General features: G+C 38.5%; 1 protein-coding gene across 1 annotated transcript in view; it reads left to right on the top strand.

Annotated features, from left to right (window-relative positions):
- Positions 1-16,938, top strand: part of LOC109030082 (uncharacterized) — a 47,654-nt gene extending 30,716 nt beyond the window's left edge. Inside the window, exon 4 of the mRNA XM_072305019.1 lies at positions 16,119-16,938. Within this exon, the coding sequence (XP_072161120.1) occupies positions 16,119-16,182 (64 nt within the window). The 3' untranslated portion in view covers positions 16,183-16,938. The remainder of the gene's footprint in view (positions 1-16,118) is intronic.
- The last annotated feature ends 650 nt before the right edge of the window (positions 16,939-17,588 follow it).

Below are 17,588 nucleotides of genomic sequence, written 5' to 3'. Positions count from 1 at the left end.
TTTTTTATTCATGGATGACTAAATGCACCTAATATGACTGTAGTACACCGAAACCTACGTATTTTTTCTTGGAGAATCAATTTTTAACGTTAACGAGTCGATATATCAATCGCGTATATCGAATTTTGCGATTTTTTAAGGAAAATCAATGATATATTGGTATTGAAATTGATTATTATTCTCCATCCGAGAACAACCAAATTTTGAGTTGGAACACATTTCCGGTCGGGTCGATTTACAGTTGAGTCAAGTTTTCGATTGGGGTACATATATCCGGTCGAGTAGAAATTAAGATTTTCGATTTCCGGTCAAGTGAAATTTCGGATGAATAACGAATCCCGTTGATTGTGTTTCCGGTCGGTCAGATTTCCGATCGAATCAAATTTTCAGTCGAGTCAAATTTTCGACAGGGACACGTTACCGGTTGGAAACAGTTTCCAGTTGGGTTAATTTTCGGTCACGTCATATACGGATGGATTACGGTTCCAGTGAATAAGAATTTTGGGATGGGTCAGATCTCAGGTTGGATCGAATTTCCAGTTAGGTTAAGTTTTCAATTGGAGCACGTTTCCGGTCGAGCAGAGTTTATGGTTGTCGATGTCCGGTTAAGTAAAATTCGGCCGGACGATTGGTCGATTGATTTGAGTTTCCGGTGGGTAAGATCACCGGTTGAGTAAAGTTTTGGTCAGCAGGGTTAGATCAGGTTTTCGGTTGAGTAGGATTTGTGGTAAATTTGAGTTTCCAGTTAATATAAAGATTCAGTTGAGTGAATCAAGTGTCCCGTTTAATTGAACGATCCCAATTTTTTAATTGACGATTTGCGATGTCCAGGAATATCATCGATTTTTGAATCCAAGAATTCCGAGGGATGCACCAGAAACAAAAAAGAAACACACGTGCTGATTAAAAGAGAGAAAAGTACATGTAAACTTAAAGATGGAAATACATATCTGTGAAATCTTTATCAGAGTATAAGTCGTAGGGGATCAGCAATCGCCGGCAATTTGCAAGCTCCGTACTTGTCAATTCGTCAAATTGTAATTACGATAACATCGATATAGTAAAGATTTCTTTACGCCTTCAAATCCAGCGATACTCTCCGCATTGCCAAGGAGTTAGTTTAGTTGCTTAACCGAACCTAACACAGATTATTGATGACATTTCACGAACTCGCGGGTATGCTAGCTGGCACCATGTATCCGAGAAGAAGGGGCTAACGTATGTTTGAATTTTGCCGGCGATTGCCAATTGCCTACAACATATATACCTGAGAATGATTGTGAAGAAATTGATGAGAAAAAAAATACGGAATGAACAATCACAATCACTACCAGTGCAAATGTTAATTAAACAATACTAAAGCACGTTATCGATGAAAAAAGTCCAGAAAAGCAATTCTCGGAAAACACGATTTTCCAGGAGAGCAAAATAACTGTCTGAATTCCTCTTTAGAGGTTACCCTTTGGTAGAAGGGTAATAATTCTTGAGGACAGCAAGAATGAGATGTTTCTTAAAACTCCATCAGCGGTTTCAATACTTTCTCGAACTGTTCGAAAATACGGCTAGAAATGCCGAGATTTGCAATTTTTGGCACTAAGAATCGACACTTCATCAGAAGATACGCATTTTTGCAATTAGTGTTTTAAACTTGTCGGTGGATTTGGATCATTTAAAGACTAAAAAAAGGGTTTCACACTTAAAATTCCTTATCAGATAAGATTTAGTTGGTCATTGATGCTCCATCCATCCATGCTTTACGCTTGCCTAATGGACCAGTGGACAAAGTATCTTATCTTCGAATTCGATTATTCACAGTTAATCAACGAAAGCTCATTTTATCCGTGCAAAACTTTTTAAATTCACAACCACTTTTGAGTAAGTTGCGATCTTGTGAACGGCGACTCTTTCAGTTTCGCTTCAGAATACGCTGACCGAACCAAGACATAAAATACACAATCTGATCGAGCCGCCTGCCCTCTCTTCTTCGAAATTAAAACGGAGAGACAAAAAAAATGTTAATATTTTTTCAAATTATTATTCCTCGGCATTTTTCGAATAGGAGGCTCGATTTAAAACACGAAATTATGAACTCTTTGGTCAACATCGTTGTACAAGGCCACTCACAAGGGATATAGGAGAGCGCCTTCAAATCAATCCGTTAACTAAATATAAAATTCTGATACCACTATTCGTGCTTCGGGGCAGTCATTTTGCATACCCGGCCATTTGAAGGCGAATCATTGACTTCAGGATACGGCGTATGAATCACAGCAGAGTCATCCAAAAGGCCCAACAATCCGGGGGCCGCCCCCTGAACCCTAAGGAACCAAATACGGGGGTCAGCCCCCTGAACACTACGGAGCCAAAGCCGGGGGCCAGCCCCCTGAACGCTACGGAGCCAAAGCCGGGGGCCAGCCCCCTGAACACTAAGGAGCAAAAGCCGGGGGCCAGCCCCCTGAACACTACGGAGCCAAAGCCGGGGGCCAGCCCCCTGAACACTACGGAGCCAAAGCCGGGGGCCAGCCCCCTGAACCCTACGGAGCCAAAGCCGGGGGCCAGCCCCCTGAACACTAAGGAGCCAAAGCCGGGGGCCAGCCCCCTGAACACTACGAAGCCAAAGCCGGGGGCCAGCCCCCTGAACACTAAGGAGCCAAAGCCGGGGGCCCGCCCCCTGAACACTACGGAGCCAAAGCCGGGGGCCAGCCCCCTGAACACTACGAAGCCATAGCCGGGGGCCAGCCCCCTGAACACTACGGAGCCAAAGTCGGGGGCCAGCCCCCTGAACACTACGGAGTGAAACCCGGGGGCCAGCCCCCTGAACACTATACGGAGCAAAAGGCGGGGGCCAGCCCCCTGAACACTAAGGAACACTGATGCCAGCCGCTCCATTGAATCGGTTTCCGTTTGACGGGCATAAGTCCAAAAATCATGAGCCCTGGCTGTCGTTGATCACGCAGGACGCTAGGTCCCATGGGTTTCGGACCCATGTCCGTCGAACGCAAACCGATTCAATTGTTCATTCCAGCGAAAAAACCGGTTTGAGTTTTCTTCTGTTTTCCTCTGCTGAACTCTTTTAGTACTCTCAAAAGCATTAGGTTGAAGTTTTACGTCTTGATTTGCAGTATTTACAATGTTATGTGTGTTTAAAGTAAATCTTTCCTGAAACACACACAAAACAGTTGGCTTCTCAAGCCCCCGTTTTCTGTCCTCGGACTTTGAACTGGACGTATTTATGCTGAAAGGAAGTATCGACGGTGAAACTACCAAACCACGTATCTCGGTTTGCGACGTCGCAAACTTCCTGTCATACTTTATTTTTTAAATGAAAAACTACTTAACGTCCAGTCTTGAAAATTTCTGTGATTTTTCCTCTTCGTGCGGAGAAAATTCTGTGAAAATTTCAAGGAATGATATTGATTTGGTCTACTGAAAAATCATAAAATGTGAGCGTAGATTTTTAAACACCGCAAACGAGATACGTGGTTTGGTAGTTTCACCGTCGCTATGTTACATAACACGCAAACCCTATGCACATAGTTCCTTTTGGCATAAATACGTCCAATTAATGAGAAATGGCAATGTTTTGATGTTCTTTACGCCGAATGTTAAAAAATCAACCACAGTAGGTTGTGGTTTAGATACCTCATTTTTTTTTTCCACCCTTCTCCTTTAGAGCACAATTTGTCCCGTTGCGTCACAAGTATTGGTTTCCTTTTATTGTTGTGACGAGGTGTAAAATAACTCCGTCCTATATCCCTATGGCTAAGATTGAGTCAGGCGAAACACGTATTGAGAAAAAATGAGCTTAGTATACCACGGTTTCAAGGGGTCCTTCCCTCCGTAATTTTGACGCCAAGCACACGTGACCACACCAATAATTGACCCTGTGACATAAAATCAAAATTTGAGGATGGGAAACGGATAATTATGAAAAAATGCTCTTAAAGTTTCTTACCGCTGTTATTCAAGAGAATATTAGTAGGTAAGCGGATTGCTGAGCAAACACAATGGAGCCACATTTTGCAACAAGAAACTTCAATTTGTGTCTCATTTACACTGGAAAAAAGGGATTAGATGATTCCGACCCAGTTAACCTGGATTGGTGTTCACTGGAAAAAAAGTAGCTTGGATCTAGAGTCTAGACTCTTGAAAACATTCACAAGAAAAATACTCTTGATTTAATCGGATTTTCGCTTAAATCAATAACCTAGCCTCTTAATTTAAGCGGATTTCCTTTTGACTCAAGCAAACATCCGATTGAATCAAGAGTATTTTTTCTTGTCATTGTTTTCAAGAGTCTGGACTCTAGATCCAAGTGACTTTTTTTTCCAGGGTTGTGTAGACTTTATATTTGTCATCGACAGATATTGCCATCTCATATTGTTTATCTCTACGAGTATTACCGAGTTCGAATCATCTAAAATCTTTCATCTGTCACTAGATACCGCCTCCTTTGCTATTTCTTTAGGTAGATTTTAACTCTTGGGGACTAATAAAAAAGAACGCAATTATCACTTGTTTCCTCATATTGCTGAGTGTTTTTAAAGATGAGCCAGAGATCGTGGTTCTTCATTGCAATATGAAGTGCTTTTATGGGAGAGTTAAAAGCTCCAAGTGCTTGTGACGTTGAATGAAATATAGAGTGGTTTCGGCGAACAAATTAATTTTTGGAAGTTGCTTAGGGTCACTCGCAGTAAATTTTTAGATTTCAAATAAAATCATGTTTGAAATATCTAGTTGTTAAATAAATATAATTTCATCATGTAGTTTTATTATTTTATAATTTAATTACAAATTAAAACAATAGAAAACTTTAAAAGTTAAGTTCTAAAGTAAGATAAATAATGCTACAATTATGTTAGTCCGCGCTCGTATGCAACACGTTTCTGTTCATTACAATCTATCGCATATAAGTCCTTTTTTGCTGGTAATTTTACCTTGGTTTTCCCCGATCACGTTTATTTTTAGACTTCCACGCAGGCCCGCAACAGACGCTGGGATTAAACTTTGGATGCAACTATTCGGGCTCCACGGATGTCCGTGTTGCATACGCACGCAAGTGAAGGCGCTTGACACTCGTAATTTTACTCGCGGCGTGAGGGGCTGTACTGCAGGGATTCAGAATGACAGCTTCTTCAATTCCTCGTTTGAATACTGCGTAGATATTTCGTAGGTGCGAATAGTTGCTCTGTAGATCGCTTGCAGCATACAGGCCCACCACAAGGGGGGGGGGGCGGATACTGGGTCCCTGGTACCGGGGCCCGGGCCCCGGAGGGGACCCGTGTTACCCGTGAAAAACCACTACGAATTAACATACATCCCTTGTTTCGTAAGAAAAAGTGAAAAATTTACCCTAAAAATTTCTCAAAAGGTGAATAGATTTTCAGAAACACGCTGGGGCACTGTAGAATTCTTCTTATTTTCAAAGAAGTATACTTCCTGGAAAATTTCTATCTATTTTCTAGATTTTCAGTACAGAGGGATATTTTTAGTAACTGCGTTTCATTTTCTTCCGTCGTCAGATGCTAAGAGAGTCTCCAGTCTGGGCATCCTCGACTTCAATGGCTCATGGCTCAACTCCCTTGCCATAGACAAACGAAGGGGGAGTCCAGGGAGGCCTGGCCCTCACAGAACTGAAAATAGTATCATATGCCCCCCCCCCCCAAAAAAAAAATAAAATAAAATGAAAATGTTCCAGATGTTTTGAATGCAACAATTCGCAAGTATTTTGTGCTGAAAGTAGAAAAAAAAACAAAAAAACACATAATTATTTCGCAAAAATTGATGGAAAAATTCTTTATGGAAGCTTCAAAATGGGTCCGATTGGTCGTATAAATTCTAAAAATTTTCGAGGGATGCCCCTTGGACACCCCCCCCCCTCCGTGCTTGGGGCCGGGATCTTAAAACTGGTACCAGGGCCCGAGATGGGATGTGGCGAGCCTGCATGAAGGCTGTTTCCATTTCAATCTTCCGTCACATTCATACGGCGCAATGATACAACTATTTGAACTCTCCGGAATGCGTGAGGTATCACGCCGAATTTGAAGGCGTTTTCAAATCAGCCAAGTTCCGATACCCGGATTATCGTTTTGCATAGTTCATATCCTTTTGTTATATTCCGTACCACTCGTTTATTTTTAATCCTCGTAGAAAAACCACCCATTTGTAAATACTTCGACGATAGCTATGTCGATCTGTTTAAGATCATCATCAGGTCACTACATTAAAAATTTTGGATGTATAAACATTACATGGTAAAACACTAATATTAGAAAACTTATTAAAACATTTTATATTTTAATATTAGTGTTTTACCATGTAATGTTCGTTTTACGGATTTAGTGAGACAACAACACATTTTAGGTACAACATTTTTAGTGTAGTGACCTGATGAGGATCTTAAACAGATCGAAATAGCTATCTTCGAAGTCTAAATATCAACGTGATCGGGGAAAGCCAAGATAAAATTATCAGCTATAATGCATACCGATAAAAACAGCTTCAACTTCAGTCCCTTTTTATAAACTATGGGTGTACGTGATACTTTTCTGCGTAAGTGCGTTCAATTTCGACAAAGTAAGGCGTAAAACACTTGATGCGAAAGTCACGATCATAACGAAGATGATCGTGTTCATCCGGGTGATTCATATCTCAACGAAAATAAAACAAGCATTTAATTAATTCTACTCACATCGGTCACACCGAAAACATAAATAGATGAAGATACAGGTAAATAACCCATGCCGTTGCGCAATTCTTGACCCCACTGCGTCACAAAAAAAGTGGCTACTGGACTGAGGAACATTGCATGAGATGATGATAAAAAATCGACCTATGAATATGCAAACGCAGCTACTACAGTTTCGAGTAGAACTAGAGGGTACATCCCGTGACTACTTCGCGGTCCAACCTCCCGACGCACTTCGCGCCTCAGCCGTTATGCTTTACGCGTTACTGTACTGCTGTGCTAAGGAAGAACGCCGTATGAACATTTAAGAGTTGCCAAATTTCCTTCGATAAAATGTTTTTTTTTGCGGAACGTTATGAATATTGCCCCTTGAAATTTTCAGGAACTTCAGGTGAAATTGCAAACAAAATTATTGGAAAAATTGAAGGAAAATATTCACAAGTTTACCAGAAAATTCGTGATTTATCAAAGGAAATTTGGCAACGCCTGAAGGTTCATACGACGTTTTTCCTTGGCACGGCAGTGTAATGATATTATGATGTAGAGTAAGATTCGGCTCCATTGCACTTCAAAGAAATAATTGTTTAGTACTCCACCCTTCATTGATGGATATTGCAGACCGCCGCGCCAGTCCACCGTACTATTAATTGGATTGCATTTTGCAAAAAGGAACCACTAGCATTGCAATGATGCTAAGATTGTGCAACTTCATTTTTTGCAATAAAATTGCGGAAATCGTGAAAAACTATGAAATTTAGATGGTAATTTTTGTCTTCAATTTACAGTTTTTAGCGAGTAAAATAGAAACTATTAATGGATAATCGGATTTTTCCTCCAAGACAATAGAAGTTGCACAATCTTAGCAACATTGCAATGCTAGTGGTTCCTTTTTGCAAAATGCAATCCAATTGAGAGTTCATATTTGGAACATCAATAATTTGGTATTTTTGGTCATAATTTTTCTTGGTGTTCAATCCGTCGTCTTCCGGACGAAAAAACGTAACTCCATTCCAAAGTTGCAAAATTCGTTCTAAAATTTCGATTTTTTACGAGAGTGTGCCTGTGCAATCTTTGTCAAACAGTTCTCTGATTTTTGCATGAGATCAGAAGAAAAATCAATGAAATTTTCCGTTAGGAATGCCCGAGAGTCTCCTGGTTCCTGAAAAATGCAATTTGAGAGGGAAAATTAAGCATCATTGAGATACAGTCATGCTCTTTCGTGAGAGAAATGATGAATCTTGCTCAGTTTGACGTAACAATATGAGACTGAGCCTCAATGTCGAGGATAAAAATAATGGGCTGCGTTTTGCGATTGAAACTTTAATTTTTGACTCAGTGTAAGAACAATACATGGACTACATTTTGCAATTTGGAACTATAAAGTCTAGCCTGGTTTAAAAACAACGTATGCGCCATTAGTTTCCCAATGCACATAAGTGTTTCTCGAGAGGAGCCAGAATTTATAGTTCCAAATTGCAAAATGCAGTCATATGTAACATTAGTTTCTCTCCGCACAAAAGTATCTTCAAGGATGAACCAGGAATTGCAGCTCCCGAAGCAGAATGTGGTTTTAATATAAGGAGTGTCTTCGAATTGGCAATTCTCAGAACTATGGGCTCTTGGTGTAAAATTGAACTTCATTTTGGTATAGAGAACTAATATCTCTGGCTCACTCGCAAAAGCACCTATCTGTGTGAGGAAATTAATGACGCATATCAACGGTGAAACTGAAAAAAGCGTATCTCGGTTGCGGTGTTTTGAAATCTCCGCCACCATTTTTTTTTTTTTTTTTTTTAGGAGACTGGACCTACATCATGTCTTGAAGTTTTCACAAAATATTCTTTAAAAAGAGAAGAAAAATCTCTGAAATTTTGAAAAAAAAAGAAGTTCGATAGTTTTTCGAGTAGAAATTAAAGAATGACCGGAAGTCTGCTCCGCCGCAAACCGACATAAGCATTCCTGCAGTTTCACATGCAGTTTCCGATATGTTGTTTTAAAAATGAACCGGAAATAGTGTTCCTTCTTGTTGTCCAATTGAGGAGCTTGGAGGACAAGGCACATTAGTACAGTTTTTGAAGAATTGAAATATTATTGATTTCAAGAAAAACCAGCCTTAATGCATATTCTGTGTAGAATTCGCTCCAAAATTCCAATTTTCAAGCATCAAAACGTCAGTTCGAACTTTCTCTCCGCCATGGGGATCCATGTAATTTCGAAACTTCAAACACGTATTCCTCGAAATAGCAAAAACTGCACTTATGCGCCTTGTCCTCCAAGCCCCTCAATTATCATTTTGTAATTCGGAACTATAATTTCTGGCTCATCTGTAACAACACTTATGTGCATAGGGAAACTAATGGTAATTATGCTGTTTCTAAACTGAGCCAGAAATTATAGTTCCGAATTGCAAAATGTAGTCCATTTGGAATTTTGCGACTGTCACCACACGGGTGCAATTTTACTATTCCTCTCCACCAAATTGCTGCTGCAGCGCACGATGGATCGAGTCAATCAGAGCGGTCGGACATGAAATTTTTAACTGAAACTCGAAATTTTGATGTTTATTTCGTCACATTTTGGATTTTTCGGGGTGCTCCTAGTGGAAAATTGTACGAGAAAACCAATGAAAACATTTTTAAAACGTCAAATACTTATATGAACGGTGTTATGAACTTTCAAAGATTCCAAATTTGGTCCGACCTTTCCTATTGGCTCGATGCACCGTGCGGCGCTTCTATTTCCACTCTTTGGTTTTCCCAATTCCTTTTTTCTGTGCGCTTCAGCTACTCCAGATATTAAAGTAAAAAAGCGGTGTTCCAATCCTGGGATAGCGATTCTCACAATTATGTTGCAAAATTCCCGAAAAAAAAAAACCTCGCGGGTTTTCCCGTGTGAACGCGGTGTCGCACAGTGGATCGAGTCGATGGGAGAGGTCGGACAAAATTTGGAAACTTTAATCGCTTATAACTCCTCCGTTTTTAAATAATGTGTGGTTCCAAGAATAGTTCCATTGATTTCCTCGTGAAATTTTCTTCCTTAAAAACCCCTTGAAATGTAAAATATGACGAATTAAACACCAAAATTTGCAGTTTTAGTCCAAAATTCCATGTCCGACCTCTCTAACAGACTCGATCCACTGTGTGCCGGTGCACGACCAGTTAAATCGGCGATAAAGTCGAGGAAAATAACGATAAAATAAATGCCCTCATTTAAAAAACAAACCAGCCGCTCGGAAAAGACTGGTGTTTCCCGTCCTCCCGTTGGTTTAGATTTGTCATTTTACCCAATCACATCACACCTCATCGTGATTCTGATGTTTCCTAATTCGGCAACACTGCGTTGACGAATACGATTCGGACGGTCAAGGCCAGTAAATAGCGCGCAGACAAAACTCAGAGGATTTAAGGACCGACCGTCAGTCCAAAATTTATTCCCACCGCGAATTTTCCTCGCTCGATCAGTGAAATTTTTTCAATTTTCAAGTGCGACCGTTGGAACGTTTCGGGTATCATCATGTTCATCCGTAGCCCTCTTTTCTTCCTCTTGGTGACCGCTCTTGTTGCAACGGTAGGTAGCCACAATAGTTATTATATTATTGAGTATCATTATTTTAAAAAAAAAAAAATAAAAATGAAAAAAAAATTTCAAAAAATAAATGAAAATCCGAAGTATTTAAGTTACTGTTGGGAAAAACTAGTACATAATTCATACTTCAATTTGATTGTTTGATTATTAATAATTTCAGTAATTGGCAAAGAGATACTTTTGAGGATCATTATTTTTTTTAAAAAAAAAAGTTAAATAAAATAAATAAATAAATGAAAATCCGAAGTGTTTAAACCGCTGATAAGCAAAACAAGAACATAAATCCTAATATTTCAATTTGATTTTTCGATCAATAATAATTTCAATAATTGGCAAAACGGTGCCTCAGATTATACCTGACAGTACTCAGCCAATGTAAGAAAGACCTTTGAAAATCACTTTTTGAAACCCTTTTGAAAAGTATGATTTCGGAAATGTTTCTTGAATTTTTACGGGGAAAATGTTGGGATAAGTAAAACTTACGTACGGTGAAGTTGAGGTTTAAGTGTTTAAAAAAAAAAAAAAAAAATTCTATTTTCAAAGAGTTTTTTAATATTTTTCTTTCAAACATTTTGAGTGCTAGAGCACTGCAGTTGATCTTTCAGGAATTTTTTCGGCACTTTCTTACTCAAATTTTAGACTTTGTATAAATTACCCTTAAGAAAAGACTTTAATAGAATTTCCCGAAAACCAGAAAGTTTTCAAATCATAAAGGGTAACCATTTTTTTGTAGGATTCGTTTTTATTAATTTATGAGATTCCCAAAAGCTTTTTTAACAGTTGTTGTTGCGAGGATATACATATTTGGTTACCGAGAAATCACATGAGTAACAATGTTTTGTTTACATTTTTTTTTTTTTTTTGCTCATAATATTTCAATGTCCTTGCCAATTGTTGAAAGATAAAAAATAAAGTACAACTTTTTTATTTTTTTACTTATAATTCTGATCAGAGGACACGCATCTGTCGTACTTAAAAGGGCCTTCCATTGTCCACAGAAAGTTAAAGACTGTAGTTAGATAAATTATATTTATATTTCAATTTTACAAAAGAATAAGGCATCAAATAAGGCGAGGAAATTTAAAACCTGGTAAGCGCGAAAAGGTGTTGCTGAGATTACGGTGTTCCTCGCTGTCATGAAACCTAAACATATTTTTTCAAAAACTTTTTATCTAGGAATTCTCTATTTCGATCTTATTCTAATGATGAGAGCAGAGAAGTGTTACTCTCAAGCAACTCGATTTCCGTCAAACACGAGAGACGGCTGCACATTCTTAGCAACACCTTTTGACGCTTACCAACCCCAGGACCAACGACTTTAAAAAAAACTGTCCGGGAATTCGTAAATTTTAAAAAGACAGCCCTTAAAAATACTACTGAGGCTGACAGTGGCGTGGCGTGGCGTGCTTTGCGATATATCGATTGATCTGCCATTTAAACCTATGGAAAAGGATCGATAAATAGGGTGTTCGCAACGAACACCTTAATAATCGATTCTTTACCATAGCTTCAAATGGGGGAATATCGATGATCGATCGTTCACACCTCTCGACTGGAAGCTTATGTTTTAGAAAACCTTTTTTGGGTGGCATTTACTCAAGGAAACTTCCCGAGGGATGAAATTCGTCACCGCACCCTACTGACATAAGAACGTACTACACACTTACTATACACTATACACTTTACTATACACTTTGCGATGAACCCTGTATCGATCATGTGACTCAACGCATTCCCTGGCTCATCTCGAAGAATAGTTATGCCTTTTTGTCAGTAAAGCGACGAACTTACATAGAAAAAAAACTTTCAAAAACTCCTAAAAGCCATACCCCAGTTTTTTGACACCTAAAAGGTTTTAAAAAAATGCCAAAAAATGTCCTAAAAAAAGTAGTCATTTCTGAAAGACTCTCTTAAGTAAATTTTACTTGAAAATCGACGACATGGACTCTCATTGGTTCATTTAATTTTATTTTTCACGATTTCGAAGATTTTTTCCTTAAATAATACTTCGGAAGGCTCTTTTTCACCAACCATCCTGCTTAAAATTTTCCATGAGGCTGATCTCCATGAAGTTGGTTTCCATGCAACAGTGACATGGAAATATTCCCTGTTCCGTTTTTCCATGTCCATTTTTCATGGAAAGCAACTTCATGGAAATCAACCACATGGAACACCTTTAGCAGGGAAATAAAAAAGAAGGGTTTCCGGAAAAATAATTCTTGGCCGATTTTCAAGAGTTTCTGAAAAGTGTTTTTAAAGGTCATTGCTACTAGGGAAGTCTCGAATTCACACTCCGCAAATGGCGGACAATAGATTTTATGAACGAAAAATAAATGATTCACGAACTTCGTGAACTTTCGTCGCCCGTTAATCGCTCGGTCAAACACGTTTCGACTGTCCTTGAACGTGACACCACTGACAATTGGACGTATTTCTGTCAAACGGAACTATGTGCATTAACTCATGAGCCCTGGGACCCATAAGAATACATTCATACCAGGGCTCACGTCATAATGCACATAGTTCCGTTTGATAGAAATACGTCCAATTTCGCGAGTCGTTGCACGATGATGATCAAGATCAAGGAAAAATCAACTCGACCGATCAGTGGCGAAGCGTGAATGATCGATTATCGAATTTCCCCATTTGAAGCTATGGTAAAGAATCGATTATTAAGGTGCTCGTTGCGAACACCCTATCTATCGATCCTTTTCCATATGTTTAAATGACAGATGAATCGATGTATCGCAAAGCACCAGTGGTGTGGCATGCATTGCGATGTATCGATTGTCCTGCTATTTAAACCTATGGTAAAGAATCGATTATTAAGGTGTACGTCGCGAACATCCTATCTATCGATCCTTTTCCATATGTTTAAATGACAGATGAATCGATGTATCGCAAAGCACCAGTGGTGTGGCATGCATTGCGATGTATCGATTGTCCTGCTATTTAAACCTATGGTAAAGAATCGATTATTAAGGTGTACGTCGCGAACATCCTATCTATCGATCCTTTTCCATATGTTTAAATGACATAACAATCGATATATCGCAAAGCACCAGTGGTGTGGCATGCATTGCGATGTATCGATTGTCCTGCTATTTAAACCTATGGTAAAGAATCGATTATTAAGGTGATCGTTGCGAACATCCTATCTATCGATCCTTTTCTATATGTTTAAATGACAGATGAATCGATGTATCGCAAAGCACGCCCCGCTACTGAACCAATTGATAAAATTGACGCATTTAAATCGAAAGGAACTATATCCGATCTGACATGAACCCCGAAATCCACAAGAATGCATACATGACAGGGCTCATGTCACAACGGATAATATTTTCTCTTGGTTTTATATAAGTCCAATTTATTCTTCTAAATTGTGAGCACGCGCAGAAGAATGGTTTATGCCCATAAGAATTTGCCCATGCGTTCCGCGTGATGGTCTGCATCACATATTGATGGCGAAAATGCGAAAGCGCGTATCTCGGTTTGCGATGTTATCAGTGGCGTAGCGTGCTTTGCGATATATCGATTGATTTGCCCTTTAAACCTATGGGAAAGGATCGATAAATAGGGTGTTTGCAGCGAACATCTTAATAATCGATTCATTACCATAGCTTCAAATGGAGAAATATCGATAATGGATCATTCACGCTTTGCTACTGGATACTATAGTACCGTGTTAAGGTGAAACATCGTATTGACATTTGAGATTTGCCGAATTCCCCTGACAAAATATTTATTTTTGAGGGAAATTATGCATATTTTTCCTGATTATTTTTTTTTACTTCAGACCTAATTGCTAACAAAATTCTCTGGAACATCGAAGGAAAAATATTCACAAATTTCCCTGAAATTTAATATTTTATCTGTGGAAATTTGGCCATGTCTGAGACTCATACGTCGTTTGTCTTCAACATGGCAGTGCATACCTCCTGTTAGAATTTATTTTTTAAATGGGAAATTAGCTAACGTCATTTCTGTAAACCTTTTTTTTCTTTGCTTGAAAACTATTTTTTTTAAAATGTCAAGCCGTTGTATCGTGGTTCGCCGTCTTCCGTCGATAAAATAAAATGGGAGCGGAGATTTTGAAACTTCGCAAAAAAAATACGCGCTTTTTTTTTTTTTTTTTTTTTTTTTTTTTAGTAAGGCACTCCTTACGCGAGGGATTTTTTATCTCCCCAAGTAGCACAATGCAAATAAAATATTGAAATAAAATTGCAATATTTTTACCGCGAGGCTGCAATATTTTTACGCCATTTGATCAGTATATCCTAGGCTAAAAGTGCGACATTGCATATCTCCATTGTGGCGTTTCAAACTTTTTGCTTCTAGTTTATTTTTTCGAAGAGACCAAGTCAACTTTATCACTTTGAATGTATAAATAATATCCTACTAATGAAGAGGAAAAGTGAAGGACGTTTTCTAGAAATGAAGTTGATCAGCTCTCCGAGGAAATAAATAAAGTATGACTAGAAGTTTACAACGTCGCAAACGGAGTTACGTGATCTCGTACTTTAGCCATCGATATTATGCTGATTTTAAACAATCAACAGGATGAACTCAGTGTATCAGAAAGATGGGCAATTCGGAACGCAATGGAAAAGCACACCTTATTTCAATTCTATTCCAGTGAAAGAAATGCCCCTGCAATCAGTAGACAGGCAACATGCACAACGCTCCGATACAGTAGTAATAATAATAATTGGACGTATTTCCATCAAACGGAACTATGTGCATTAATACATGAGCCCTGTGACCCATAAGCATATGTGCTCACGTCCTAATGCACATAGTTCCGTTTGATGGAAATACGTCCAATTTCACCTGGCTCTTGCAATACATTGCAATTTGTGCTACTCGAGTCAAGCCGTCACAAATGGGAGGAATTAAGGTGATTCGTCAAGCTCAAGTGATGTGGTCGAACTTGCATGCGATATGTCGCATCTTTTGGTCAAAAATCTCGGCAGATTTTGAATTTTTAGCAAAACAAAGGACGATAGCCCCTGCGCATGAGCCTAAAGAATCGTTCTAAACCCAAAAATTGACAAAATTCAGAGAAACAAAGCAGAATAAGTGTTTGGAAAAAAACCTCGCATTCGATACAGAAATCGATAGCTGACTCGAATGCGAGGTTTTTTCCCAAACACTATTCTGCTTTCATTTCTTTGAATTTTGTCAATTTTTGGGTTTAGAACGATTTTTTAGGCCTTTTCTCCACGAGCCGTTTCACGAGATTTGTCCCAGGGAAAAATCACACTTACGAAGTTGGGAAAAATATTGAGTTAATCAATATTTTTCCCAGTACCAAGTATGGTACTTGTAACCCTTGGACCCACTGAGAGAAGAAGAAGAAGTGAAAACGAATTTGCGATATTTTATTCATTACTACATTGTTCATGTTTGTTTAGTTAAAATAATGTGTCTAATTATCAATTGAGTGCAATTATTATTTTAATCCCGGTTAAATACTCGACTTTAACTAATTTATCTTCCCGCGCAAACTAGTCGCAGGACTGTATGAGCCCCGTCCCGTGGAGACGGTAACTGGGAAAAATCCCAGAAGTTTTATTCCTGCGATTCGAACTTGGGACAAATCCCATGAAAACGTCCCGTGGAGACAAGGCCTTAGGCTCATGCGCAGGGGCTATCGTCCTTTGTTTTGCTAAAATTCAAAATCTGCCGAAATTTTTGACCTAAAAGATGCGATATATCGCATGCCAGTTCGACCACTTCTTTTGAGCTTGACGAATCACCTTAATCGTTCTCTTGACACTTTGTATCAATAGGTATCCCTCAAGATTTAAATATAATTTATTTTATTTATTTATTTTTTCAGGCTGTTGTTGCATGGGGAGACTCATCTGAGGAGGACAGTCTGGAAGAAGATGGCAGAGAGGTGATCAGAGATTTGGAGAAGTTCAACCATAAAACTGACTTCGCAATACAGGCTCCTTCCGCCACATCGCAGGAGCTACGTTGCCAAAATGTCCGAGGAAATAAAGGAAAAAGCCAGGGAAGCATCCGAGGTGACCAGACAGAACCGAAGGAAGCGATGAATTTCAGTGTTGTCAAACCGAATGGTTTAAAAATAAATTAAAAAAATAAAAAAAGAATTTAAAACAAAAAAATTAATCAGTGACTGTAAATATTATGGATACAAATTTTTCTACTGTGAAAAAAATTTAATGTAAAAACTATCTTACTCGAATATATTTTGTACAATTACTATAGTGAATACAAAAAAAAGGGGTCCTGTGTGAATTGCTTGAGGAGGGAAGTTAAAATTGTACTTCTGGTCAGTATGTTTAGTTTCAGTAACGCAAACAGCCGACTCAAAAAAAATAAGGAATGGATTCAGAATGTTTCGCGATAAAGATAATTTTCTTTGTTTTCAAAAGAAAATTAGAAACAAGGCTCTAAGTATACATATCTGACGCACCAGTGGCGTGGCGTGAATTGCGATTTATCGATTGTTATGCCATTTAAACCTATGATAAAAGATCGATTATCGGGGTGTTCGCAGCGAACACCTTAGTAATCGATTCTTTACCATAGTTTCAAATGGCGAGATATCGATAATCGATTATTCACGCCACACCACTGTGACGCACCTTCTCCTCCTTGGCATGCATGTTGACCTTTTTCTGTGATAAACTCTGTCTTTTTAATGTTTAATCCTCATTTTTCCTTTTTTGGCAACGCGGTGATAAACTCTGGGTTTAGAAAATATTTCCCCCCTTAATATGCTCTGATCACATTGATTTAAAGCAGAAAAAGTTGAAGACATAGCTAGCTAATATTTCATGAATGCACCTATATCATCCCTTTTATCCGACGCAAGTTTGATTTTTTAAAAAAAAATTTGGTCTTGGACATTTTGAATGTACGCCAAAAGCTCTCAATATTTGTCAAATGCTGATCATATAACATTTTTACCCACCTCGAATTCTGATTAAAATATAGTCATGGAAGATTTTAGTCATTCGTATTTCATATATTAAAAAAAAAAAAAAAAAAAAAAAACATGACAGCTTCTAGATTGACGAGGAGCTGATCAACATACACACCTTAATGAACTTGCCGCTTTTCACTTTCTTCTTTCGTATGGGTAAAGAAATTATGATGAGTTTTTTTTCAACTCAAATCAGTCAGCTGTGGAAAAAATATCATTTATCAGAGAAAATTGTTCACCATACGGGTAATTTGTTTTGTAACATCATTGGCCTCGACCTTTAACTATTTTCATGACTTCGTATACGGTGCAAACCCACTGGCAAACAGTGTTGCACCCACGATGAAATTTTCC

Source organism: Bemisia tabaci, chromosome 10 (assembly GCF_918797505.1).
Source record: "Bemisia tabaci chromosome 10, PGI_BMITA_v3".
In the NCBI taxonomy this organism is placed as follows: Eukaryota; Metazoa; Arthropoda; class Insecta; order Hemiptera; family Aleyrodidae; genus Bemisia; species Bemisia tabaci.
The sequence above is the reverse complement of the archived record's forward strand: the minus strand, read 5'-3'. Positions and strand labels throughout refer to the sequence as shown.